A 26470-nucleotide genomic window follows, 5' to 3' on the forward strand; every position below is an offset into this window, starting at 1 on the left:
TTAGGTTTTTAGTAATTGAGACAGTAACGCTGTTATGGTATCTCACAAGACATCCAAATCATAGCGATAAAAACACGAATTGCGATACTATTTTTGACAGCTGGGGGAACTATCTGCGTCTGATCTCTGAAGTTTGACTTCAGTATGTCTCTTTGAATACATCAAACCTTCTTCTTTGACTGTTCTTCATTTACGCCACAAACTTCAAACTTGTTATCAAAACAGGAAATATAATTACCTTGGTATTAGACTGTTAAAAGGTAAAAAAATAAAAAACATGACGTGTAAGAGTTTGAAGGAACAATCTAACTTTCAGAGTGAATAAACGGTCATGGCTGTAAAATTTGACCTCGTAAGGATTCTGTCCTGTTTTGATTAAAATTGTTGAATCATCACATGGACACTAGCATTGTTGGGACCATGAGAAGTTATTCTTACATTTTGTAGATCATAAGCATTGCGAGAGTCTTGACAGTGTGATTCTTCCTCTCCACACTGCACAGACAGTAGAGATGATTAATATTTGTCTTGGAGATCTAAATGTGTTTGTCAGAGGAGTGTTATGTATATTTCTGGCAGTCAGAGGACACAGTGGAAGTTGACAGTTTCAGAAGAAGCTGACTGCTTTGTTTTCAGTTTAATCTTCAGTTTGATGTTGGGGGTCTGTGTCTTTATTTAATCTGTTGATTTGACTTCTCTGAAAAAGGGAAACACATCACCCGTTGTGTGTAACTCCAGACCTACATGTTGCCGTGTTGTTAACATTCCTCAGCAGATGATCCGTGTGGATAGCAGCAGAGTGGACAGGATGGTATTTCCTAAATAATGCAGGAGGACAGAGGGAGTGCTGAGGAGAGTCAGAGAGTGAAAGGAAACAGGAGGAGCTGGTCTTGAAAAGCTTCTTTCCAGTCACCTCCAGCACTCAGCTGTGTAAACAAACAGAGAGATAGAGAGGTAAACAACTGGACGGAGGATCTGTCAGAGTGACCAGCAGCTTGTCCAGAATCAGACCTCATGACTGTGGACTGGAGCCTCTGACTGATGCATGCTGGGTTTCATAGAGAATAGCTTTGTGCTCTGTGTGTGTGCTCTGAATGGTGTGTATTGTTCAGTGAGGATGCAGGAACTGACTCTATCAGGCCCACTCTCAGCATATGGTGTAAGAGACTCCCCCAGACTACCAGCACACTGTGCGGCTTTATGAAGGTCAGGGCCACCAGCTCACACTGCGTCTGTTGTAGTCAAACACTGGGATGGACGAGCAGCTCAAGACTCTTTGACTCTCTGACTCTGTGCGGTGTGAAGATGATTTATGTTAAACACTGGCTGAGAGGGACAATGACTCCTGTAATGGTGACATTTTTTATCTGCCAACTCTTACATGTTTACTCCACCATGTGTCGTTATTGGACATTATCTTAAACTATTCCTCTTATTTTAATCATTTTTTTAGAAGATGAACTCTTGACCAAGCTTATAATAGTTTTGGATTTGTCATTATAGTTTAGTTTTAGTTAGTTTTGACATTTTATTTTCCATTACAGTTTAGTTTTAATTAGTTTTAGAGCGGGCATTCTAGTTTTTATTTAGGTTTGATTTTTGCAACAAGGCTTAGTTTTAGTTTAGTTTTAGTTTTTCATACCTTATTAACCAGGTACAGGATTCAAAAAGGTCAGAGTAAATATTTTGTCATACTGTTTATTTTCAAGCACAACATAGTGCTCACTGCTCAGTCAATGATCATACCGAAATGTTGCCTGCTGCCTTAAACACAAGAAAATTATATAAACTTAGGATAAAAAATATAAGCATAAATTATATAAAATAATGTTGACATAAATTACATAAAATTATTTTAACATAAATAATGAAAAAAATATATAATATGAGCTTCAATAAATAAAAACTTGGACTCTGTAACAATTAAACTATTACAGATGCTCTGATTCATTGCTCCACTATGTTTTGTCGCAGCACAGAGCACAGCCAGTCAGTGCAGTAAACAAGCTCGTCCCTATACGCCGCTATGATGGTGCTGTGCGACACTGACAACTGGAGAAAAATGTCTAAAATTGGTTGGGAAAATGTGTCGGATTAATTTAAATCCTAAAGGCTATGAACATTGTCAAAAACTATAAGAAGAACTACAGATACAAATGTGAGATAACAAGTCTTGTTATGGGCTGGATGTAATTTGCAAATTATTTTTAACCACATGGAAAGGAGTATTCCAATCTCTGGTCTACGTGCGACAAACAAAATAATAATGGGGCATGCATAGAAAAACCGTAAACATCACGTGATTTATCAAAGAGTTTTTCTTTCACTTGTTGGAATAACTCTGTATGGCGTATTTCGTCTGTCCAGTCTTGATATTATGTTCAGTTCTTTCGATGTTTGGACCAAACTTTTGGCAGCAATCCAGTGCTGACTGCTCATCGCCATTTTTAAAACTGAGGAACGTCTCTGGTTGCGTCTTACGTCATATCTGAGCATGTGCTGAAAGAACGCACCCTGACAACTTTCCGTTTGAAGAGATACATGATCCCTCAATCGGTTTGGGGAAAGGAATATTCCACCCCTGTAAAACTGATTGAATGTCCATTTGGATTGGCTCTTTTCTTTTGGAATGAGGTATATACAAAGGTTAAATTCTTTCCGTTTGAGCAAATAAACTGAATGCAAGCGAAATATTTGGGTCCATGTATACGTGGCTTATGTTTCTCTGACTGGACAATAGATACCAGCCAATCAGCTGCAGTCACAGTGCTGATGGACAGCTTGTTTTTTTACTCAGTAACTGATGAAATGTAAAATGAAGTGAAGTTAAAAACTTCCCACAGAAAATCCTTGAGTACAAGTTAAAGTACTGAGAGCAAAAATGTACAAATACATGAAAAAAAACAATCGTTTTCAGTAACTTCAGTAAATGTCTTAAGTTACTCCTAAACTCTTTTCTTCAGGGTTGAAGTCTGAGGAGCAGATCATGACATGGAAAGTAATCAAAGTGTAATGTTTACAACAAATCAAAGATGGCAGACAAAGCAGAGTCCAACAGTGTGATGACTCTGTTGTTCCTGTATATCACTGCTATGTCTTGTTGGATGTATTGATAGCATCTGTAAATGAGTGCGCCACAGGCATGATGAGTGCACCGGTCTCACACCTGCCACATGGAGTAAAGGTCATCTCCTCCTGTCCACTCACTCACAGTGAATGTTCCTGACTTTGACCTGCTGTGTTCACTTATCCACTTAGCTGACCTTTTCCCAAAGTTTTACAAGAAAGCTGAAAGAAAAACAGGGTTAAGTCAGGGTGAAACTCTCGTCTGTTTGTGTTCAAACATGCAGCCCACAAGAGTGTGGAGCATATGTAGAAAACAGAGTGTGTTTTGTTGTTTATTGATCTTTTTAATACTGCGTGTTAACTGCTTCACAGTCCCAACAGTTGTAGGGTAACCTGAGTGTCTGATTCTTTCACTCTGCAGCCAATAAGCGCCGGAGTTTGTACGGGACCCCCTACAACCAGCAAAGTTATGGAAGTCCATACAGCACAAACGCAGCCAACAGCCCATACAGCAGCGGCTTTAACTCCCCCTCCTCAACCCCCGGCAGAGTGCCCATCGTCAGACAGCAGCTAATGCCTGGGAACGCAGGTATCTCTCTGTGGCTCGTAGTCCTGTTTTTTTTCTGTTGTTGATTTCATGAAGTCTAAAAGAATGATTTCCTTCTCAGCGCACCAGCGAAACTCAGCAGCAGAGAGGAACCCTCCTGCTGTGAGCCCGCAGTCGTCAGTGGACAGCGAGCTGAGCACCTCAGAGATGGATGAGGACTCAGTGGGCTCCTCAACTACCTACAAACTTAATGATGTCACTGACGTCCAGATACTTGCACGCATGCAGGAAGAGAGTAGGTCCCTCTGCCCTGTTCATTTTGGAAGCACAGTGTTCACGATGTAATTGTGGTTGTGAATGTGTTCAACAGGTTTGAGACAAGATTACGCCGCAACAGCCTCCAGAAGAAGCTCAGGCTCCTCCTGCCACTCCCTGCGGCGCAGCACCTTTAGTGACCAGGAGTTAGATGCACACAGCCTGGAGGATGAGGAGGAGGCCGTGCACCCAGCCTTCCACCTGCCAGCAAACCGCTTCAGCCCCTCCCCTCGACACTCTCCCCGCGCCTCCCCCAGGAACTCCCCTCGCTCTCGCTCCCCCGCCCGCTCTATCGACTACAGCCACAGCCGCGGCTCGCCTCAGCCCATCATCAGCCGCCTGCAGCAGCCTCGCCACTCTCTGCAGGGCCATGGGCACGACATGCAGACCAACGTGGTGAAGAATGAAGGTACACACAGCTGTGGGGTTGATAATAAGAATAACATATTGGTTTATACAAAACAAAAGACATGAAACTCAACAAGGCAGATGAAAAGAGAGAGAGGGCGCTCACACGGGGGAGGACGAGTTCAGAAGATGGATATGATCACAGACACACTTTGCTTGCACAGATGTTTGTTCACGGTGAAGTTTGGTCACGTGTTCCTAGTAATGATTTATCTTTACATTATGTTCACTGTTGCAGAAAAGCTACGTCGTAGTCTTCCCAACCTCACACGCTCTTCGACAGCAGCGGCGGCTCAGGGCCCAGAGCCCGTCAAGAACAGCCGCAGCTGCGAGTCCAACCTGCAAGTGCCAAACGGTGGCTCCCCTCGACACCAGAACCAGTCTGCGAGTGAGTCCTGCTCCAAACACACAAAACACACAAACCCTCCAGAGTTTAAATGAAAAATTAAAAAATTTAATTCTTTGCACTGCTGATGTTTAGTTTGGTTGGTGTCTTTTTGTTTTGCACCAGTATTTGTTTGGCTCTCCTTCTTTCCTGAACCTTTAGGAACATGACATGCTGGGTAATCTCTTGATTCATTGTGGGAATTCTTTTAATCCTTCTGGCTGCACCAACATCACTCAGAGGACTGTGCTGCTTTGTACCTCCATGGCTTCAGTGTTTGGGGATCCTCTTTGTCTTTGATCATTTCAGTAGTAATATCTTTTATTCACACGCATCCTTCCTTCCTCTTATCGACTCACTTTAACTTTCACTTCAAAGAAACACTTTCCTCCTGCAGATTTAACGTCTGGTACCGGATCCAGAGCGACTAAGCCACACCAACATTGTTTTACATCCTGTGTTGGAGGGTTTTATGCTCTTTAGGAGCTTAGATTCTTACCTCTGTCCATTAAAAGTATGCATTTGATGTAATCTGTTAATGGGAGATAAAGGTAATGGTGTCGTTTCTAATCCAGGAACGGTGCTAATCCCTCTCTGGTAGAGGAGGCAGATCGTGGGTCAAAGGGCAATTCAGCTGGTTCAGAATAGAGTGTTTTCACGTGGCATTATCAACTCGTGTTTGACCATGTTGGAGGCGCTCTCACAACAGAGCGAAATTGAGCTTGCGGATATAAAAATTAAATTATTGCTACATTTTTTGCTGCACTAATTGGTCGGACTGAGAAAAAAAAATTGTATTCCTTGACTACCAGAAACGATGGTAGATCGAGGTGAGGAGTGCAGACATTTGTCCGAAGAACAGAGAATATTGTAGCTAGCTAAGCTCCACCAGAATTTCCAAGGCAATAATCTGTCATTAATCTCAACATTCAAGTCTGTTTACTGCCCATGAGTCTGTTCATTTCCTGTCAGGTAGGTCATGTTCTCTGTCCACCTTAACATCACACTTTAGTAAAAGTAATAAGTAGTAAGAAAAGTTAGGAAGAGGTAATTCACATCAATAAACAATACTTGAGTAAAACTCAGTGTCTTTGAGGGGCTTTTTCAAAGTGCCAGAAAGTTAGCCTTTCCCAAAAGAGCATTATTTATTCCATGGACCCTCTCCCCCATGTAGAATATAGCAGTAATGTCTATGTTTTCATACCTTTGGGTCGATGATGATAAAGATGCCAAGTCCTCGTTTGGGTCTCGCTTATAAGGCATCATTTTTCAGATATCTCTCTTTTTCTTGCTGGCCAAGTCCATCACTATAGGTTTTAGTGTGCTCCGTGTGTTCTTCCACATTGTGGATATGACATCTTAAAAACACATTTTACTGAGCACTACCATCTCTTTCCATTCAATGTTTACATTCAATTACCTCCCCAAAAAAAATCTCCACAGTGAGGTGTGCGATCTTCTGAGCTTTGGCTGAACTCGGCATGTGAGATCTTTAACTCCTGCTTCTGTCGTCGACTTAATTTCACTGTTCAGCATGTGTTACCAAAACGAGCTTCCATTTCTCTGTCAGTGCTCAGACACAGTCGTCAAACCTGACAGCAACACTGACGCTCTTCTCTGACAGCCTGCTGCTTCCCCTCTGAAAGAAAGAAGCGCTAGAGCCCTCTAGTGGCCTCAAACTGCATTTCCAGCTTCATCACTTAAAAAATCCCCTTTTTTCTCCATTGAGACTTAATCAATTCTGACTTCCATGCTGAAATGTCCTGTTTTTCCAGCAGCAGCTCAGCTCCCAAGATACTCGACCCCTTCTCGCTCCTCCCCGAAACCTAAACAGCGTCTTCAAAGCCCAACAGCCCTGCGAGGTAACAGCTTTATCCAAATCAGCAGGAGGCTGTGAGATCAAGCTCTAACACCAACACAATGCACTATTTAAAATAGCTGTGCTGCCTGAGTACTGAAGGAATAGAAAACTGATGCACGTGGAATGTGAAATATTCTTAGCACCAAGGAAACTCTCTGATTAGTTTTAGTTTTCAATTTCTTTTACGGTGTTCTATTAATTTTGCAAGTTTCTGTTTGATGAGATGGAAATAAAAGGAGCATGTGGGTGGAAGCACAGATGAGCATTAGCCTCCCTCCAAACTGAAGGGAACATTTGAAGGATTGATTGTCATGAGGATTGTGCTGAGGACTGTGGGATCAGTCACACAGGCTCAGAAATGTCAGGTCACTTATTGTTGTTGAACCATTTTGGACAGAATCACTGTCACATGGTGCTAAATCAGATCCGTCTGCACAAACAAGGTTTTTCTTCTCTGCCTGGTGGCCGTCTTTCCTTACATTCTGTTACAAAGAGGATGCAAATATCATTGAGCCATTTTACGGTATGAAATTTAGCCCTATAGAATAAACCGGTGTCGTTATTGCCAGATTATTTGACTATCTGCAATTAAAAAAACAGGAGTGTGCTGATTTGCATGACTAAAAAACTAACTGTTTAAACTTTGTCAGCCGCTACTTTGACCTAGAATTGCAAGTTGGTTAAACAACTGCCAAAAATGAGCATCTGAGTTATTAATGCAACCACCCGTCACCAGCCAGGGCTATAGCTCAGGTCCCGTATGCACGTTCAGTCATTAAAGAAATGGGACCATTAGTCCTAACATTCTGCTATTGAACGGCCTGTTTGGCTGCAGCATTAGCCTCATGCAGGACTGCACATAATTAGCCGAACTTATCACACCATGAAAAAGATGCAGGTGCAGATTACGTCATAATTAAGGGGAACCTCCTAGAAAACCCCATCACATAAATTTGAACTGCGCATGTCTACCACTCACAAACAGTAGTGAAGCTGGCGAGCGGTGCGACTGAGACAAGATCGAGAAAAGGTTTAGTCGGGGAAATGGACATTATATTACAAGAATACACAAACAGCTGTTATCCGTGAGTCAATCAGGTCAACAAAGAGAAAGAGAAAGTTTGGCGATCTTGAACAGAGTAAATGCGTGTGGTGTTTCTGAGCACACAGCAGTGGGCTGAAATCAGTGATATGAAAGCTGTTTTGAGGAACAAGCACCGCAGCAATGCCCCAGTACCTCGATGAATAACTCTTAAAGAAGTGTATGAATTCCAATATTTCGCCACACACATCTCGGAAGTACCCAGACGCATTAAATCAAAAAGCGAATCAAACATATAAAACTGTCGGCAGCAAGCCTCACCGGTTTGTCTCCCTTATCTCATCTGTTCACTGAAAAGTCTCCTAAATCTAAAGTTGCTGTATGGCCACACATTGCCACCTTTCCAAAGGATCGTAACTGTAACGTATTGCGCAATGTCTGCATTTGGGCTGGGGCTGTAATCCTGACCTTAGCACCTGTAATGGTGGAGTATACCTCCATTAAAGCAAACGCTCTTTTTGCCCATTAACCTGGCTCATGCATACCACTAATCAACTATTTTGTCACCGTTAGTACAAACTGTTTGTTTTCCCCATTAATGGCTTGTCATGCATACAGGCCCAGGTTAATAGCTTAAGTCATCAAGGCAAAAAACTTTACTACCCTGATATAAGTAGTCCCAGACTTCATCTAGAAGTGTGGTGCAGTTTGTCAGTGCGTTGATCTAGTAAAAGGAGATAAAGTTGTATGTTCGCAGTGTCTACTTGAATGTGCCTATAACCTCTCAACCAGAGCAACAAGGAACCAGCACAGACACACAATGCTAACCTGTGAGAAGGAATGAAGGCTGCTGCTGAGTGTTTCTTACTTTTTGGTGGTTAGTTAGGATTTAAATTACACTTGTGAATTAAGACACTCCTGAACATCCCTAAAACACACACAGCAAAAGACAAACTACTCTAAAAATAAATGAAACTGCCAAACTTTTAGTCATATGAAGCTCAAGCTGGCGATAGGTTCAGTTATCATCAAGTCATTTAATAAAACAATGCATTTTGGGTTCAAGAGGGTGTAAGTTTAGTTTGAGTTTATTTACACTAAAGTAACATACATCTCGAATCTTCTCGGATGTATATTAACCCCTTTTTGTGCAGCCCCCTGATTTTTCTCCTGTTTTTGTTTCCTGATCCTTCTACTGAAATAGCCATAAAGATCCATGATGTTTCATTAGTTTGTATTTGGTAAAAATCCTGATCTGCCAACCTGATTTGACAGCTTTTCATTATCTTCACAGAATTAAGTCAAGTTTTTCTCCCATGTTCTCTGCTCTGCTCTCCATGACCCCCTTTGTTTTTTCATCTGCGCTGTTTGCTGTCAGTGTGTGCAAAACCTGAAGACTGGAGTGTTGCAGATTCACCCAACGCTGTCAGATCACTGTTCGCTGATCACATAAGCTCTCGCAGAATAAAGTCTTATCTTGGTTGAGATTCTTGTATCATCCATGTTCATCAACAATCCGACACTGAGAGCCCCCCCTCTGCTCAGCACCCTCCTCTCAGCTCTGATTAAGGCCTTTGTCTCTGTTGTCTTCGTCTTTGTCTAGTCCCCCTCTCCTGTTGCTTTGGAGAAGAAGGTGATTTCAGTGAGTATTCACTGAGGGTTTACACCTTTTCAGTATTGTGATTGTGGTTCCTCGCCGTGGTCGTATTGATGCCGTGCTCGCTAGTTTGTGCTTTATGTTTGTATCACCTCATTCATCACATCAGGCAGCTGAGTTTCTAGACTTTTCTGTTTGTTTGGATCAAGTTTACTTTGTAGTTCCTAATCCTGCATCCTAACAGGTTTGACTTCATTTGTGAGTTTGTGATGATGTGGTAAATGAAGAGTTACATACTGTATGTCTCCATGTTTGGTAGATGTCTGTTATACAGTATGTGGTCCAGCATCATATTTTCTGCAGCAGATCATGACTTCATGTTAGAGACACAGACAGAAACCTGTGGTAGATTTTCATCAGTGGAGATGATCTGAAGTCATCCTGACTGTGTTCCTCTTCCTCCCGTCTCCAGTCCCCTCTCCCAGTAAGCTGCGGACTCCAGCCACCCCCTCCCCGCTGGCCTTGAGGCAGCCTGTAAAGGCCACATCGAACCCCAACTCTGCCACTTCCACGCCCACCCGCTCTCTGTCCGCTCCACGCAGCGGCCTGCCTCGCCCCAGTGCTCCTGCAGGAGGAGGAGGAGGAGGAGGAGGGATCCCTTTGCCCCGCAGCAAACTGGCCCAGCCTGTGCGCAGGTAAATACTCCTCAGAGTGTTTGTGTCCTCACTGAGCCTTGCTGAACTTCACTCAAGTCTTTCTGCATCTAATGTGGAAAAACTTCCACTAAAATGACTCAGAGGGTCTATTTAAACTGAGCAGGTCAGTAAGTCAAAGATACAAGTCAGAAAGAAACTAATGTAGCTACATCATGAGGTGAGTTTGATGTAAAAAAAAAAAAAAAAAACTAAACAAAACCACAACTGATACAACACCAAATGCACATGAATTACTTCAGTCTCCATTTAATATTCTATTCTTTTTACATTTACTATAAACCAAGGGTGTCCAAGCTTTTAGCAGCTCCATGAGAGTAACACATTAATGCTCTATTCATTAATTATTTCTTGGAGTGATTTCTGTAAAAATCAGTCACTAAGTGTGCTCAAACATACTTGTGCCTGCATCTTATGCTTGGCTCATCGACTGTCTCTTGATACCAGGTGATCTGTGGTCAGTTTTCTGCTGTGTAAACATCAGCAAACTCTGCTTCTTCTGACCAAGGAAAATGTTCTCCGTCAGAATAGAATAGAATAGAATAGAATAGAATAGAATAGAATAGAATAGAACTTTATTGTCATTGTAACAAGTACAACGAAACTGAAGTAACAGCAGCAATTAAGAAAACAAAAGTAAGAAAGTGTATAGAAAGTGCAAAAAGGTCCATAAGAAAATAGATGATGACAGCTTGTCCATCATTGTCCAGTTCAGCCAGCCTCCACCTCCACAGGGTCCAGGACTGAGCTTCTTCAGTCATGCTCCATCTCTGTCTCCTGATCCTGTCTGCTCACAGCAGGTGAAGTTCTTCCAATGTGGCGTTGGTGTCTGATGTTAGCTCTATTATGTCTCCATGTCTGTGAATAGCATAATGCTACTCTGCCTTCTGGTATTCCCTCTGTTGCTGGATTAGCACAGCTAGCTCGTCCATCTTATTGGAGATAGATCTTACGTTCCCAATAATGATGGATGGAAGGACAGGTCCATGTCGTCACTTCTTAGCTCACACCTGAGAACCAGCTCGTCGTCCTCACCTCCTTCTCCTCACCTTGTGGGAAGACATCAGGCCTTACACCAGCTAGCATTGACATGCTACAGGCTGCCAACAGCTGATTTCACATGTAAACAATGCAGCCATGGTTACATGTAGGATCTCCAGACAAACACAGGAGAAAAAGTAGTAAAAATATCACTGAAGACACAAAAAGTTTAGTGTCTATGACAAAAAATGAGCCATACAAAGTAATGATCCACTCCAAATACAAAGATTACAAAAAAGAGACAAAAAATTACAAGAAACGGGCAAAGAAGAGAGAGCTGCTGCAAAAGGCAGCCATAGCAAACAGGGAGGCACCTAGCAACTCCAAGGGGATAAAGGAAAAATATGTTAGGGTTTTATATATGGTAGGCTCAGGATCTGGATTTTGTTAGAATTGTTTATCCTGAAGATAATTTTGACCTACATACAACATTTTTAGCCCAAAATATGCCTTAGCCTAATTTCTAAACAACTTTTATCAACATTTTTTTTCCTTTTTCTGCTTAATTTCATAACTTTAATCTAGTCTTGTGTCCTCTAATGTGTTTTTTGAACGTTCTTATTTTCACATCATGATAAATACATTCATTTGACCCTTGTAGTGTCTTTCTGATTGCTATACATCTACAGTCCTCTGAGGTCAAAATGTATTTTCAGACATTAATTTATTCAATCAATTCTGTGTTACACCTTTAGTCTGACTTCAATCCAACCCATTAAACCCCCCCCCCCCCCCCCCCCCCCCTTTTTTTTAAATTGAGGGCAAATTGACCTTGTTGATATAAAAAAAAAAAAAACCTGTTTTTTGAACAGCCTTCTCTGTAGTATAGTGCTCCTGTCTCCTCATTGTGCTGCCCGTCTTTCTCAGACTAGTATGTAAAAGGACCCACCACCTGTGAGAAAAGACATTTATTGTTGTTATAACTGTTGCTTGACCTCACACATCAAACTTGTGAGATCAAAGATGTTTTGAAAAGCAGTGTTGTTTGGTCTTTTGTTCCTTTGCACCACTTTGTGCTGTGGGGTCATTTTGACCCAGAGGACAATTTCAATTTAATAAAACACCCCTAAGTCAGTCAAACGACTGGAAATTTGCTGTAATAATGAAGAGCATAGTACTGGAGAAGCAGGTAAATTTCAGACCATTTGATGAATAAATAAAATCACATTTGAGAGCCAAAGATTGAGTTTGTGGTCAGATTGACCTCAGGACAACAGAAGGGTTAAAGACGTCAGCTTTAGACCAGTAGGCTTTGCTCAGTCCAAACGTAGTTCAGTGAGATCTTGATAAACTTTAGTTTTGAGAGTGTGTTTCACAGAAAAGGTAAATGTACACATAATTTAGAGCATTTCAATTTCAATTTTTGAATATCTTGCCACAATCAGTCACTAAGTAATAACAAATAGACAGAAATATTCGATGACACACACATATTGCGGGTTTATTGACAGTAAGTCACGCAATGGTTTTATTTCACCCTGATGGCTGCAAAGTAATTTCCTTCTTTATTTGGAATGATAAACTCTACGTTAAACCTCTAAGGTCAGACGTATTGGACTTAGAATAAAACTAGAATGAATGTAAGAGAAAAAAAGTGTAAATATTCCTAATTAAAGCTCACCCTTTAAGCTTCTCCTCTCTTATTTTTCCCTTTCTCAATCCTTTGTTGTGCCAAATAAATTCATCTATGTCTCAAAAGAAAGTCTCTAAAAGGTGACAAATGGTTATTAACCCACTTAATTGTAGAATTTTTTTTTAAGTTTTGTTTAGTTTTTACTCAATAAAAAAAAAGAAACCTTTTCTGCTGCTGTTAAATTTCTGTACATTAGAATGCATGGTTGACTTGACTGATGTTTGATCCTTGATTTTTTTTTTTGCAGATCTCTTCCAGCTCCTCGGTCCTACAGCGGCACAGGGGACAACTGGAGAGAAGGTTGTTACTAAAAAGGGCCAGTAGGGGGCTCCCCAATCAAACTATCAATACAAGGAGGCAGACATTACAACATGGCACTTTATCTTCCTCGAAACCTTTTACAGTGAAGAGAGAAACTATGTCCCACAAATAGGAACAATTCAGAATTTAAAAAGGACAGTGTCCACATCACGTCAAAGAGGACCTCGCATCGTGTCCCGGGTCAGGGTCCGGCTCTGGAGGGGTCAGGCATGTAGTACAGACCAGAAGATGCCAAAGAAACCAGCCCGACTCCAGCTCGCCCAGCAGAGGTCACTCCACCTGCCTTTGTTTGACTGCAATCATCTGTCAGACTCTTGATTTCACCGCTGACCTTTTCCCCCCACACCTCCCCGGTTTTCTTCTGTCACCGCCCTCAGGTCGAAATGTTTCCACACATTTCTCTCTTTATGCTCTGTGTTGGACAGACTGTAGGTGAGCGATCTCTATGATGATGCTGTGCAGGTGAACGTCCCGTAATGTTTGAGAATCGTCGATGTCTTGCAACAGTGAAAAGCACCTCTGTGTGGACATTTAAAGAATCTGTTCAATCAGCCAGAATGTATGCACACGTTTCTTTTGGAAATTATTTATTCAAATTATTTAAAGAAATTTATGTCAAAGCATCCATATCAGTATTTTTGTTTAGAGATTTCAGTTGTTTGAAATGTACGTTTTGAACCTCAACTGCAAGCTAACTCTCCAAAGCCTCTGTTTTGTTTTTCAAAGTGTCAAATCAGAAATGATGAGACAGCTCGGCCAAAGCCTCACTTCTGACCTGTTCAGCAGTTTGCCATGAAAATACCTTTTCATTGAAGTGCTAATTTAAAAACAGAGGGGTAGACTACCAAGTGGAAACACATCTGTTTTTATCCTGAAATTAATGAAGAAAGCTCTTTAAGGCTCTGTTTTGTTACATCACAAAATTATCATACAAGTCTGCGATAAATGATGAAAATAACAATGATCAGACTTTGCCGTGCACCCCTCTGTTTGACCTAAAGTCTGATCTTGATCCAGTAACTGAATGAGACTTAATTGGATTAAAAAGAAAGCTAAACTATTTCTCCCTCTGAAGCCAATGAAGCCCTGAAAGTGACTCATCAACCTCCTGCTACAGATTCATGTCAGTGTAAATCATCCATGCCATAAAAAAGGAAGCTGTCTTGAAGTTTTGCTGGCTTTTACCTCCTGTGCTCTGAATCAAAAGGTGTGTCAGTGTTAAGGAAAGTGTCTGATCATTGGTGTGGTGGCTGTTCTGAAAATAGTGCCTATAATTTAAAGTTTCACTTGAGTTTGAGCATCATTTTTGTTTCTTTCTTTTGCCTTTGTGCCAATTTCTTTTGCCAATAATAATTTCAATTTTGTATCTCTGCTTGATTGATTTGCTTGCCTGTTTGTGTTTTTGTAAATGAAATCAAAACATTTATAATTGCTTTAAAAATGTTTAAAATGCGCCTTCATATTTATAACTGATTACTCTTATTCTGTAAATGAAACTATTTATTAAAGAGAGAGGTGCCTCTGTCAGATTCAGTGGGGAAACTACAGCGAATGTTGCAAAAAGACATGCCACACCTTTTGTGTGAAAGGTTTTTGTTATTGAACTTTTTTTTATACCCACGAACATGACATTCAGTTTCCCGGTGTACAATTCACATTTCAAATAAAAGCTGAAAACTTCTCTGTTCTCACTTTTGTTTTATTTCTCTCTTTCTTTGGAGTAGAGATGTTTTATCGACAGGTTTCTCCTTAAAAAACTCAAATATCAAAAATAAACTGGATCCTCTGCATGTGCTCTGGGCTGACTGTAGTCAGAAGTTACTTGATGATCCAACCAGCAGTCAAACATGAGAACCCGATCAATGGAGAACCAAACCTGGGTATTTAGTCTAAGTATAAGGCATGAAGAATGAGAGCCCGTCAACACGAAATAAGACTACATTACTGAGTGACTGGCTTTTTGAAATGAAAGTCACTGAGTCTTTGAAATGTCAGAAATCAGAAACAAGTCATAAAAATGAAACTGACTTCGAAGGGATGTCAAACGGCTTCTCTTTTACAAAACTGAAGTCTCTCTTGGAAAGTTCCTGTGATGATACTTTTGTTTGAGATGATTTTAGCGCTTTGTCTGTGGACAAAGTGGTGCATTTTATATCTTTGAAAGCAGACACAGGAAGTAACTGAGCCAGTCAACAGTTACCTATGTCCGAACTGCTATTGGTCTGTAGTAGAGCCCGACTGATTAATCATATGGGTATTATAATAATTTGTGTTTATATACAGTATATATCCTGTGTATATCAATGAATTTATTATATATATCAGCCGTTATATCGGATATTGGTTGATATATCAGATATCGGCTGATATATCGGATATCGGCTTTTTTTTTGCCCTCAGTATCGGTATCGGCATCGGCCCCAAAAATCCCATATTGGTTGGGCTCTAGTTTGTAGCCTTTTTGTCTTACACCTGTATAGGTAGTGTGTTTTTTTCCCTTCTCTAGACAGTCAAATGTCACATCTGTCCTGGGTTTTTGCTCTCTTAAATGTATAAGTAGCTTACTGTTGGTTTGGCAAACCTCCCATTGGGACCTTTTTTGAGCCAGGGCACATTTTAACATTAACAAAAAGTCCCATGGCACACCACCAACCAAAAGTATTGTAAAAATAACACTGTAGCCTAATAACAATATAATGTCCTACACTCAAGCACTGCGAAACCTGGGCCTTTTTAGATGAACACAAAGCTGATATTCTGACCTCTTTTACCGCGTCAGAACTGAGCACCTCCTTGGCAATAGCTTTGCAGGCAGGTGGTATTAATGACTCTGTTAGAGTGTGCAACATTTTTGATTTAGCCACAAGTTCAGCAACGTGGTAGCTAGCTTTGAGGGTTTGCTCTTTTGTGGTTTTTCCCACAAAAGGTTGGCCGTTTCACCATGTTTTCAGACAGGCAAACAAAAATGTCCATCTGCTTGTTTTGAAGCATCAGGTGGTTCATTTGGAAATGGCAATACGTTACTTGGGCCCATCGCTCTATTGGATAGCTTTTTGCCACACACCAAGCACGCTGGAGTCACTGCATCCTGGTAAAAGTAAATCCGAAAGAAAGATAGCTTTCACTGTAAAGCCTTGAGTTCATCATCTTTGCCTTCCTTGACTACCTCCCATACTAGAGCCTTCATCAGCGTCTATATTTTGTTCGAACTATTTCTTTTCAAAAATGTCTCCATTACTGTCATGGCTACCCGTCTCATGCGTCACTAAAGCTGAGTATTACGACAGTAGGTTACATGCTGCCTCCAACTGACATAGAAGAAAGTACATTACTTTTAAAAAAACTTGACATGGCATGTTATCAGTATTTTTAAGTGAAACTGGATTATTTCCCACGGTACACTTTACAGTGCACAGAGGTTAAAAAACACTGCACTGAGCAATGGCTGTGGACTTGGAAATAAATTCTTGGGTGCTGGTTTGCTGGAGTCTGCAAAGCAGACAACCCAGATTTGATTCTAAAGTGTGGCCTTTTACCACATATTATTCTCAATCTCTTCTTTCTGCTTTTAGTAGATGTACATAAACCATTAAAGGTGGAAGGGGACATGGACAGTAGGGGTGTGACAAAAAATCGATCCACAGAAGTATCAAGATGTTTTGTTTTAGATTCTTAAATTGCGAATTCGAATTTAAATCCTACATTTTGTTCTTTGTTTATAAGCTTGGTCGGAAAAAATGTACTGCTTCTCTCCAGCAGAGGGGGAAATGTTTCTCCTCCAATATGTAGTAACTTGATGTCCTACAAACTGATTCCCATGTGAGGGGATTTTTGGGGAGAAAATATGGCTCCTGATATAGTCTGTAGACATCATCATCCCTCAACTTTTTCACATGGTCTGTAACTAAAAACTAGTTGCTGTGTTTCTTACCTCTAAGGCTTCCAGGCACCTCTCAGGTCACCGGATTTGGAAACTCTCCTGTTCGTCTTTTCTCATGGTGAGTCTCATAACACCTCAGTCCTTGTTCTGAGTGATGGCTCCCAGAGGTCTGTCTCCAGGTCATGAACATGGGAGGACAGAGGAATGTTGGGAAGCAAATAGATAAGAGGAATTTAAAAAGCTGGACATTTAAAACCATATCGTACATCACATTTAATCTCCACCCGTGTGCTCTTTAGTTTAAAGTAGTTGAGATTTGCCCAACATCAGGCTCGTTGGTGGGTTCAAATCCCTCAAAGCATTACACTTGGATGATTGTAAAAAGCAGAGTCAGAATGGTTGATTCCCCAGTGCTGCACAGACTCCCCTCATATAAAGGGATAATGCAAATTTTTTGATGTTTTGACCTTAAAGCTTCTCTTCTCTTTGAGAGGTTTGATAATGAAATTCTCCTGTAACAGAATATCCACTTACTACTCCACAGTTGTTTGTTATTCAGCAGCAGCACCCACAAAAAAAACCCACGGCCCCACACTTTACAGCTTTTAAAGCGAGGGTGACTCATCGTGTGTTCTCTCCACAGTGAGCTGAAGCATTTACGCACCTGGAGTCACCCGTTGGTTAATGGGGGACACACGGAGTGTCTCCGGGAAGGGGGAGGAGACAAGAGATAGCCTGAGTCACCAAGTGCTGCAAACTGTCCTGTCCCGCCCTGGTCTGAGTGCTCTGGAGGGTGACGTCACAGTGTTCATTTATGGGTGTGAACGTATGTTTTTGTTTTTTTTTTTTGATCGGGCTCATGTATAAAGAGGCATTTCATTCAGAGCATCTTCATCTGTGAGCTGCAGAGACACAAACGGAGACAAAGAGTGAGATTCAGTCACAACACAAAGATCTCCATCTGAGAGCTGACAACAGAGGTGTTAAAAAAGACTGTGCATTATAAATGTTCAAAGTTGTCTTGCTATCTAATGCAAAGCTATAACTCATATGCACCTAAGCTTTTGTTAGGTCAGCTGACTGTGCTTCCAGATTTTGACATGAAATTATTTAATGTTCCATTATTCCCAACTTAATATCTCCTATAATTAATATAAAGGTCAGTAATTACAGGTAACATATCAGTAACATGGTATACTGGCATCTGTCAGGGTGTTAACAGGAAAAACATCCATCAGAGCAGACATGGGTCCTGGTCACAGTGGGTTTAGACCAGATGATCCACGTAAAAAGCACATTTCACAAAAGAAACAGCAGCAGGGACAAAAGAAACATGCAGGCAAATTTTCACACTTTGCTGCACAAACATAAAGATCAGCGCAGTTTGCATTCATGTTGAATCAAGCTCCACAAGCAGCTGCAGCTTCACCTTGGGTCTGCATGCTCTGCAGTTTCATTCCACAAATGCAAAACTGTCGATATGTGATAATTTGATTGATATTTTGGGGACCGTTTCCTTATATGGAGCGGAGCGCGCCATAAAAAGGCCAGCCTGGGCGTTATCGATTGGCCCACCCACCCTCAGTGAAGCCTCAGACCGAGGACAGACTCCCTCCAGCGATGTGCGTCTGTCAGAGAGCCAATCCGTGGCACCAGTCTGCCTCTGTGAGTCTCTTTAAGAAAAGCAGTGCCATGGAACCATCACATCCTCCGTCCTCTCAGTCCTCCGCAGCTTCTTATTAGTGACCGCGCGCGCAAAGGGGATTCATTTTACGCACGAGCCTCGGTCCCTCTGTTGCGCCATGGAGAACTCCAGCCTGTTGGGCGGCGACGCACACAGCGCTGGTTTGTTAGACTTTCTTCTGTTGGACACTCTGAAGAAAGACTCGACGGAGGACACTGCGATGACCGGACTAGCGGCCACAGGTGCGCTCTTCCTGGAGGGCAGCGCGTTCAGGAGTGCCGCCGGAGCCGGAGCTGAATTTATGGCTGTCCCGCCGACGGAATCCCCGCACCTGATGCCCGCCTTTTGGGATTCCCCGCTCAGTCACGGAATCAATGTGTTTGTAGGACTCGTTCTTTGCTTCACTATGCTGGGGCTGGGCTGCACCGTGGATGTGAGCCAGCTCGGGGAACATATCCGCAGACCGATCGGGGTGCTGCTGGCTCTAGTGTGTCAGTTTGTCATCATGCCTTTGGTGGCATTTCTGTTGGCTTTAGCCTTCTCTCTGGATGATGTGGCAGCGATGGCTGTTCTATTATGTGGCTGCTGCCCAGGAGGAAACCTGTCAAATATAATGTCTCTGCTGGTGCATGGAGAGATGAATCTCAGGTACAAAGTTTCTCTGTCTATAGAGAAGTAAAGTTTATCAAATTAGTCGGTAAACATTTGACAGTTTGGGGCGTTTTGCGCGTAATATTCAGCAAATTACGCACGGAGTTAACTTGAATTTTGTCAGACTTTGCGACCGACCTTGATGTTCCACAGGTGTTCTCCAAGCCTGCGAGACACCTTTGTCAAGCTGTACTAAAATAACCCCGCACTTTGGCCAAATTACCTTTGTAAAGCTCTAACAGTGCGCATTTGCTCTTCTCTCTCCAGCATCATAATGACCATATCTTCCACTCTGCTGGCGCTCGTGCTGATGCCGCTGTGTCTGTGGATCTACAGCCGGGCGTGGATCAACACACCTGTGGTTAACCTCATGCCCTTTGGGGCCATCATCCTAACCCTCTGCAGCACCCTCATCCCTATAGGTCTCGGCGTTATGCTGAGGTACCGCTACACCCGGGTGGCTGATATTGTTTTAAAGGTAATTTAGGAGCAAATTTCTCAAAGTTCCATTTTAACTTAAAGCAACAGTGCATCAAGTTAAATAAATTAATTTAGTTTTATTGAGACCCTAACATTTTCTGCAAAGGAGAACCTTTGCGCAAAAGCGCACTGCGTACTTTTCCTTCCCTGTCACAGATGCTGACAGGAGGAAAAGTGACATCAGAGGCACTGTGCCTGGAAGAGCTCCTCCCTCTTATTTCTGATAAAAGCATCACTTAAGGGAGGGCCACATAGGTTACAACAGAGAGAACCTGAAAGCAGGAGAAATGTTCTGATGTGGATTTCTGGGTTTGAACTTTTTAGTCTTAAAATGTTTAACAGAATCATTGTCAGGAATTCAGAAGAGAAAATCAGAGCGTTTTTTTTTTTTTTTGCATTTATAGTCATCATTTATGGTGTGAAGTCAGAATTTAGGAAGCATGAAAAAATATTAAATTCCAGCCTTAAGATATATTATAAAGATTTTGATTTTGAGAAAATAAAGTTATATATCATTTTTGTCATTAATTAGAAACCTGTTCACACATAGAGGCTACTTTTCCTATGTCCTCACCCTGAAACCATCCTGTTTTCCAGGCGTCTCTGTGGTCTCTGCTGATCACTCTAGTGTTGCTCTTCATCCTCACCGGTGCGATGCTGGGGCCAGAACTCTTGTCCACCATCCCACCCTCCGTCTACGTGGTGGCCATCCTCATGCCTCTGTGTGGCTACGCTGCAGGTTACGGCCTGGCCGTCCTCTTCGACCTGCCTCCAAACAGTCGCAGGGCTGTCTCTCTGGAGACCGGATGTCAGAACGTACAGCTGTGCACCGCCATCCTGAAGCTGGCCTTCCCCCCTCAGCTGATGGGAGGGATGTACATGTTCCCTCTGCTGTACGCCCTGTTTCAAGCAGCTGAGGCCGGCATCTTCATCCTGGCTTACAGGATGTACAGGAAGAACGTCCTGCACAAACCAGACCCCATGCGGGACAACGAGGACACAGATATCACATATCAGAGGTTTGAGGACGAGGACTTTGACTCATCTTATGGTGCTGTGACAGTGAGCGACCCAAACACCATCATGCTGGACCCCTGCCCTCCTGATCCAACTCCTGTTTAATGTGCTAGTCATCAAAATCTGAAGCCTCCGGGCGCAGAATGAGACACGCAGGTGGAGTCATCGTTCATATAGGGAAAAAATAGATCACAGGAGGACTACGCTAGAGTATGAAAAGGTGATCTGAAAAACAGGTGCTTCATCTCATTAGCTTCATTTATCCATTTGAATATGATCATAGTCAGACATCATGATTAGGGAATTTCTGATACTAGACCAGGGTTATACCTCTGATACCGCCTTAATCTTTGACTCTGGAATGTCATTGCACTCGTCCAATGATAAATAAGAAATAAATCCCTCTCTGCTGCTCAAAGATTGTTTCTTACACATACAATGTGCAGCTAGGCCCCTTGAGATGGTTCAGATCATCAGGTTTCCTCTGGCTGAAAATGAAAAGTTGTTGTTATAAAGAAGCTTTTGCTCCATGCTTTGGAAGATACATCAGGGGCTGCAAGCTGAGCTGCTGCTGTCAGTGTCTGCTTGCTCTGTGTACGACACGATTCCCACACAGGATGCAAATCCAAAAAAAAAAAAACTCCTCTGAGGTCACCCCATCTCCAAAACACACAGAAAAAAGGAAAAACTTCATAAAACTGTGCTCACTGCTTATCCTTTTTAGCACCTGACAGGTCATCTGTTGATGCTGATAATCCTGTGTTTAGTTTTTATATCAATCATGAGCACATGGTATCAGAACATCTTTAATCATTGTGTTTTAACACATTGCTGTGTTACCTAGAGAGCTATTTTCATCAGCTAATATGTGAATGTGACACAAATCAGTAAATCACACCAACAGAACACAACACATTCACTAATGAACAGTGCTTTAAAGCTATAAGAGTGTGTGTGACTTGAGCCACTTCCAAGGACATTTGTAGACCTGTGACCAGATGACTGAGATCCCATTGAGTATTAGGAGCTAAAGCTCGCCTCCAGTGCTTACACTGAGGGGTAGAATACGGATTTAGATTTGTGGTGGTCTATAAAACTGCTCTGAAAGTGACTCAAGCAAACTTGTTAGTGGTAGAGACCTGAGACAAACATATCAGACTTCCTCATTGCAGTGCCAATCCAGCTCCTGTGCTCCTCAGACAGACCTACGAGTCTGAACTCACTGTACATTATGTGTATATTATAAACAGATGTATGAAGAGAATAAAGTGTGTAAAGAAACTGAGCCAATGCATCCCGTGTCTGTTATTTTGGTTGAAGGAAGAGAAAGGCACACCCACACCTGACCATAATTGTGCGTAATGGTGCGCGTGGTACCTTACTTAACAAGCTACACCTTGCAGGTGTGGTCGGTTGAACAAGATGGCAATGTATGGTGACGAGCCAGTCGACAGCTATTTCTATTCATCTTACAACCCGTACACGGGCAGATACCCACGTAAAGAAGCGGGGTGGAAGTATAAAAATTACCTGTCCCACTATGGAGACTATTCAGAGGCTTTCAACAACCAGCAGCGCGCGCAGCTCAAATCAATCTTATCACAGATCAACCCCAAACTCACCCCGCGGCTCCGGAAGGCCAACACCAAGGATGTAGCGGTGCAGGTGAACCCGAAGAGGGACGCCTCGGTGCAGTGCTCCATCGGCCCGCGGACTCTCCTCGCCATGAAGCAGGACTTTCGGCGAGGCAGGCGGCAGGAGGAGCCCGTGACGCCCGGCAGCCCCAGCGGTGTGCGGTACCCCCGCACACTGGCTGTGTATTCACCCATCGCGTACAGGAGCGTCACCTCGTTCCTGGTGGATGAAAACAACAATAACAAAGGAGCTTCATGTGGTGAGGAGACCGGAGAGCCGCCCGGAGATCCACATGACAACACCGGGAAGGTGAGCGGAGAGGAGAACCGGGCAGCTGGAGAGGGAAAGCCCCAAAAGCTCCCAGACCAGCGCAAAAAGTCAAAGAGCAAACAGCAGGGGAAGAGTGAGCCTGTGCAGGAAACTACAACAGCAGAGGGGTCAAAGGGCAACACGCGCGTGCGCTTTCAGGTGAGTTATGGGCAAAATTAAAAGTCAGTTAGCCATTTATCCCAACATTTACACTGATTTTTGATGAATAAAACACGTTTTCTTGCCGTCTGTCATCAGGAAACTCAGCCTACACATGAAAAACATCAAAATTATTAGCTAGCTACCGATGTAGTGTGTACTTCTGTACTTCCTTTCTTAGCTAGCTCCATGGTAACTACCAAGTTCACTGAAAGAGAGAGAGAGCTAGCATCTAGGCTAACCCTTAAATGCAGCGAGCAGTATCGAGCTAGTAGCAAACTTAAGCTTTGCCCTCTGCAGGATTGAAGTTACATTACACAAAGTAAATAAACCTAATAGTTGAGTTTGATTCTTCAAAGCAACGCACAACTTGCAAAGTTTTGACAACCTTTGAGTGTTTTCAGCCATTATATTTGATCTAGACTCAAAGTAAGCTAGCAATTAGGCTAACAGTGATATTGACCTTTAAAACTTCTAATTTTTAAAATTAATTACAGCCATGTTAGCATAGCTTAATCTCTTCTTTGGCGTTGTGTCCTCAGAGTACTCAAATAATGACTACTCAAATAATGACAAAGTGCTCTGGTGTGGACTTAGTTTTTTGATTGACCTTTTCCTTTCGACCATGTTTTAGAGGCATTAGTATTGGATTAGAGATTAGCAAATTGTGATTTAGACTCTTGAGTAGCATTCTTGTCTGAAATAGGAATATGGAATCACCACATTATTTATATTCTTAACATTAATTCAAATCAGTCTTTATATGTTAGCTTTTAAAACTGTCCACAGTGGTTCCTCTAAGAGGAAATGTTTAGTTTACTCAGAGTCAGGAGTCTTTAGAGTAAATGAAAAAAACTACTATACATGCATTTTAAGGAGAGTGATGAGGCTTACTGACATCCCTTTTTTTACCCCATCAGTTTCTGGAACAGAAGTACGGATATTATCACTGCAAGGCGTGCAACCTGCGGTGGGAGAGTGCCTATGTGTGGTGTGTTCAGGGCACCAACAAGGTGAACACTTTAATTTCTCTATTTCACATTTAATCATTCAATTTATCCTGACAATATTTGCTCTAAACTTGGGGAAGCTTAGAGCAGATTGTTCAGTTGTAGTCCTCGTGGGAAATTGTGAAATTTGGGCAGGCTATGGTAAATGCTAAGCGAAGCATGGTGTGTTGCAGGTGTACTTCAAACAGTACTGCAGGAAATGCGCAAAGGAATTCAACCCATACCGTGTTGAGGACATCACCTGTCACGTAAGCACTTTCACAGCTGTGTAAATAACATGTCTGTTCTGCCGTGACTTATACAAGCCTTTTTCTCCCACCTTAGACCTGCAACAAAGCGCGCTGCTGTTGTGCACTAACACAACGCCATGTTGACCCCAAACGGCCCCACAGACAGGACTTGTGCGGCAGATGCAAAGGCAAGCGGCTCTCCTGTGACAGCACTTTTAGCTTCAAATACATCATCTAAGAGGCATCTCACCTCAACTTTGCCTTGAAACACATCAGAAAATGCCCTGATTGGGGCATCTTCAGCCCAGTGCTCTATATTAACAGATAAAACAATAATGGCATCTTGGATGCTATTGAGATATTTGTTTAAAAACTTTATTTCATGCCTGTTTTGTGTTGTAATGGTAAGCACCAAATGCCAAAGTAATAAACTGCTGACCTGCACTCTGTGCTGATTATTTCTTTTCACTCTGGCTGATCAGCCAGCGTTGGTCCTTTCAGAAGGAGAAATGGAGTAAATGTTATTAAGTTGTTGTTGAAGCCCCTTTAAAACCTGTAAGCTTGAAATGATGGGGTAAAACTAATATGATTTCAGATTATACGTGTTGAGGGGTTTAACCCAACCTTCATTCATAGAGTGTCAAAATAGCATTAAATATTCAGAAATTAATTCCCCACTGACAAAATTTTCTAGCAAGTTAGAACATATGTTGAGATTTTAATTTTGGTACTTCTCGTGTTTGCATGTATAGCAGACAGTTGTAATTCTGTTGTGTGCATTTAATGCTACTTAACGTCAATCCATAAGGAGTCACATAAATGTTTAGAAAGCATTTGTTAGCTCAAATCCTGATCCCAGAAGGAAGTGATGTTTTAGTTTTTTGGAAAGTACTGGTGCAGGAAGAAGCTTGGGGGTAAACATCAGATCAAAATGACAAATGTATTGACTGTCTGTGCATTAAAACCCAAATGATTTCTCAGTAAAGCGTCTTTATTTCATTCATCCATTAAACCTTTGCTTTATCTCTCTCTCAATGACGTCAAACGGTAACTGCAAGGCAATGAATAAAGAGAGGAAAAAAATGCTCATAGGTGCTTGAGAATAAGTGGAGCACAGTTTAGAAGCAGTTATATGCATGCACATAGTGTTTCCCTTTTATGTTTTGAAACTCCTTTGTTCGTAACTAAGCTTAGTGAATGCTGCTCAAGCTGTGGGTTGCACAAAAGCTGCAAGATGTTTCTCCAATTGTTGTGTTTACTCTTGTAACTTTAAACAGTATCCAGTCACTTGAGAAAATGTGATAGTAGCTAATGGACACCTTCAGTAAAAAGGTGAGATACAATGAAGGATATCAGTCAGAGAAATTATAGATGAAAAGTAGCCAATGTTTGTCTTGTCTGATTAATAATAAGGACCAGTTCACTTTATCACACAGGATGCAGTGATGGGTTGAAAAACTGTTACCAGTAATTGATCTAATGGTTAGGATTGATGTTAGTTGGTTTTGGGTTTGTGGTAAGGATTCATGGTGTTGGTAGTGTGGGTTAGTGCTGTTAGGGTTAGGGTTTGTAGCATTAGGTATAGGTTTAGGGTTTGTGCTTTTTCAGGTCAGAGTTAGGGTAAGCTAAATGTCAATTAGGACTTTTAATCCTAAATCAGTATTAAAGAGAATGCATGAAGTTATTGATATGTTAAACTTTAGTTTTTACATTTTGCCTTGTGCTTCATCTGGTAACACTAGGGGTCCATTTCACAAAGCGGGTTTAATGAAAACTCAGTCTATTAACTCTGAAATAGGGGAAACCGGGTTTCCGGTTTCAGAAAGGGAGGTTAATTAAACCTGAGAAAGAGGGGAAACTCATGCCTGTTTCACAAAGAAGTGTAACTAAAACTCTGTGTCTGTTACTCTGGCATCTGAGTCTCTGGATCTAACCTGGCTGGGACAGGTTTTTCTCACTAAACTTTGAGATTTTCTTTGTCTCCGCAGTCTTTCAGAGCCACACGCCATTTCATTTTCTCATTCATTCAGTCAGCAGCAAATTTTGACGTAGATGTGTTTAGCCGTCTGTCATTAAAAAATCGTTTTAAAGGATCAGAGTCGGTAGTTTATCAGGCACAGTGCGTGCTACCAACATCCTTTTGTGAACATTCCGTGGATGAAGATGTTGTGTTTCAATGCAAACAGAAGGTTTGTATAACGTTGAAGATGCTGAGAATTAAAGAAAGGCAACTGTACACAGAGCCCGAACCGGCTTTTACAAATCTTTATGGTTTTCCCTTTCTTTCTGTTGGCTGAGTAGAAGTCTGTGTTAGTTAAATTAGGCTTAGTTATTTAACAGAATGAAATACTGATAAGAAAGCAATTTATGTGTGTGAAAACCGCATCATTTTTGAGATAAAACCACTGCACAGTCAAACAGTCACTTAATATTTACTCAACAATGTGAAGCAAGTCAAAAATGAGTTACCCCCCCACCCCCACCCA

General features: G+C 41.9%; 3 protein-coding genes across 5 annotated transcripts in view; all 3 read left to right on the forward strand.

Moving 5' to 3' along the window:
• Nucleotides 1-14593, forward strand: part of slain2 (SLAIN motif family, member 2) — a 29926-nt gene extending 15333 nt beyond the window's left edge. The window contains exons 3-9 of one of the 3 annotated variants that reach the window (XM_074668099.1): nt 3488-3655; nt 3735-3908; nt 3984-4337; nt 4575-4724; nt 6497-6583; nt 9694-9916; nt 12856-14593. In XM_074668099.1, coding sequence (XP_074524200.1) covers nt 3488-3655; nt 3735-3908; nt 3984-4337; nt 4575-4724; nt 6497-6583; nt 9694-9916; nt 12856-12919 — 1220 coding nt within the window. In that variant the 3' untranslated portion in view covers nt 12920-14593. Of the gene's footprint in view, nt 1-3487; nt 3656-3734; nt 3909-3983; nt 4338-4574; nt 4725-6496; nt 6584-9227; nt 9267-9693; nt 9917-12855 lie in introns of all 3 variants that reach the window. The other 2 variants (XM_074668100.1, XM_074668101.1) reach the window with 2 other exon arrangements.
• Nucleotides 14594-18392: 3799 nt separating this feature from the next.
• slc10a4 (solute carrier family 10 member 4) lies at nt 18393-21906 on the forward strand. Its single transcript, XM_074668484.1, has 3 exons — nt 18393-19141; nt 19412-19622; nt 20222-21906. The coding sequence occupies exons 1-3, from the start codon at nt 18612-18614 to the stop codon at nt 20744-20746; spliced, it is 1266 nt and encodes a 421-aa protein (XP_074524585.1). The 5' UTR covers nt 18393-18611; the 3' UTR covers nt 20747-21906.
• Nucleotides 21907-22013: 107 nt separating this feature from the next.
• Nucleotides 22014-24926, forward strand: zar1 (zygote arrest 1). The gene is made up of 4 exons (XM_074668445.1): nt 22014-22744; nt 23665-23757; nt 23928-24002; nt 24079-24926. The coding sequence occupies exons 1-4, from the start codon at nt 22064-22066 to the stop codon at nt 24220-24222; spliced, it is 993 nt and encodes a 330-aa protein (XP_074524546.1). The 5' UTR covers nt 22014-22063; the 3' UTR covers nt 24223-24926.
• The last annotated feature ends 1544 nt before the right edge of the window (nt 24927-26470 follow it).

This window comes from Halichoeres trimaculatus, unplaced genomic scaffold (assembly GCF_033239565.1).
Source record: "Halichoeres trimaculatus isolate MK-OKI-2021-1 unplaced genomic scaffold, fHalTri1.1 fHalTri1_scaffold_4, whole genome shotgun sequence".
Taxonomy (NCBI): Eukaryota; Metazoa; Chordata; class Actinopteri; order Labriformes; family Labridae; genus Halichoeres; species Halichoeres trimaculatus.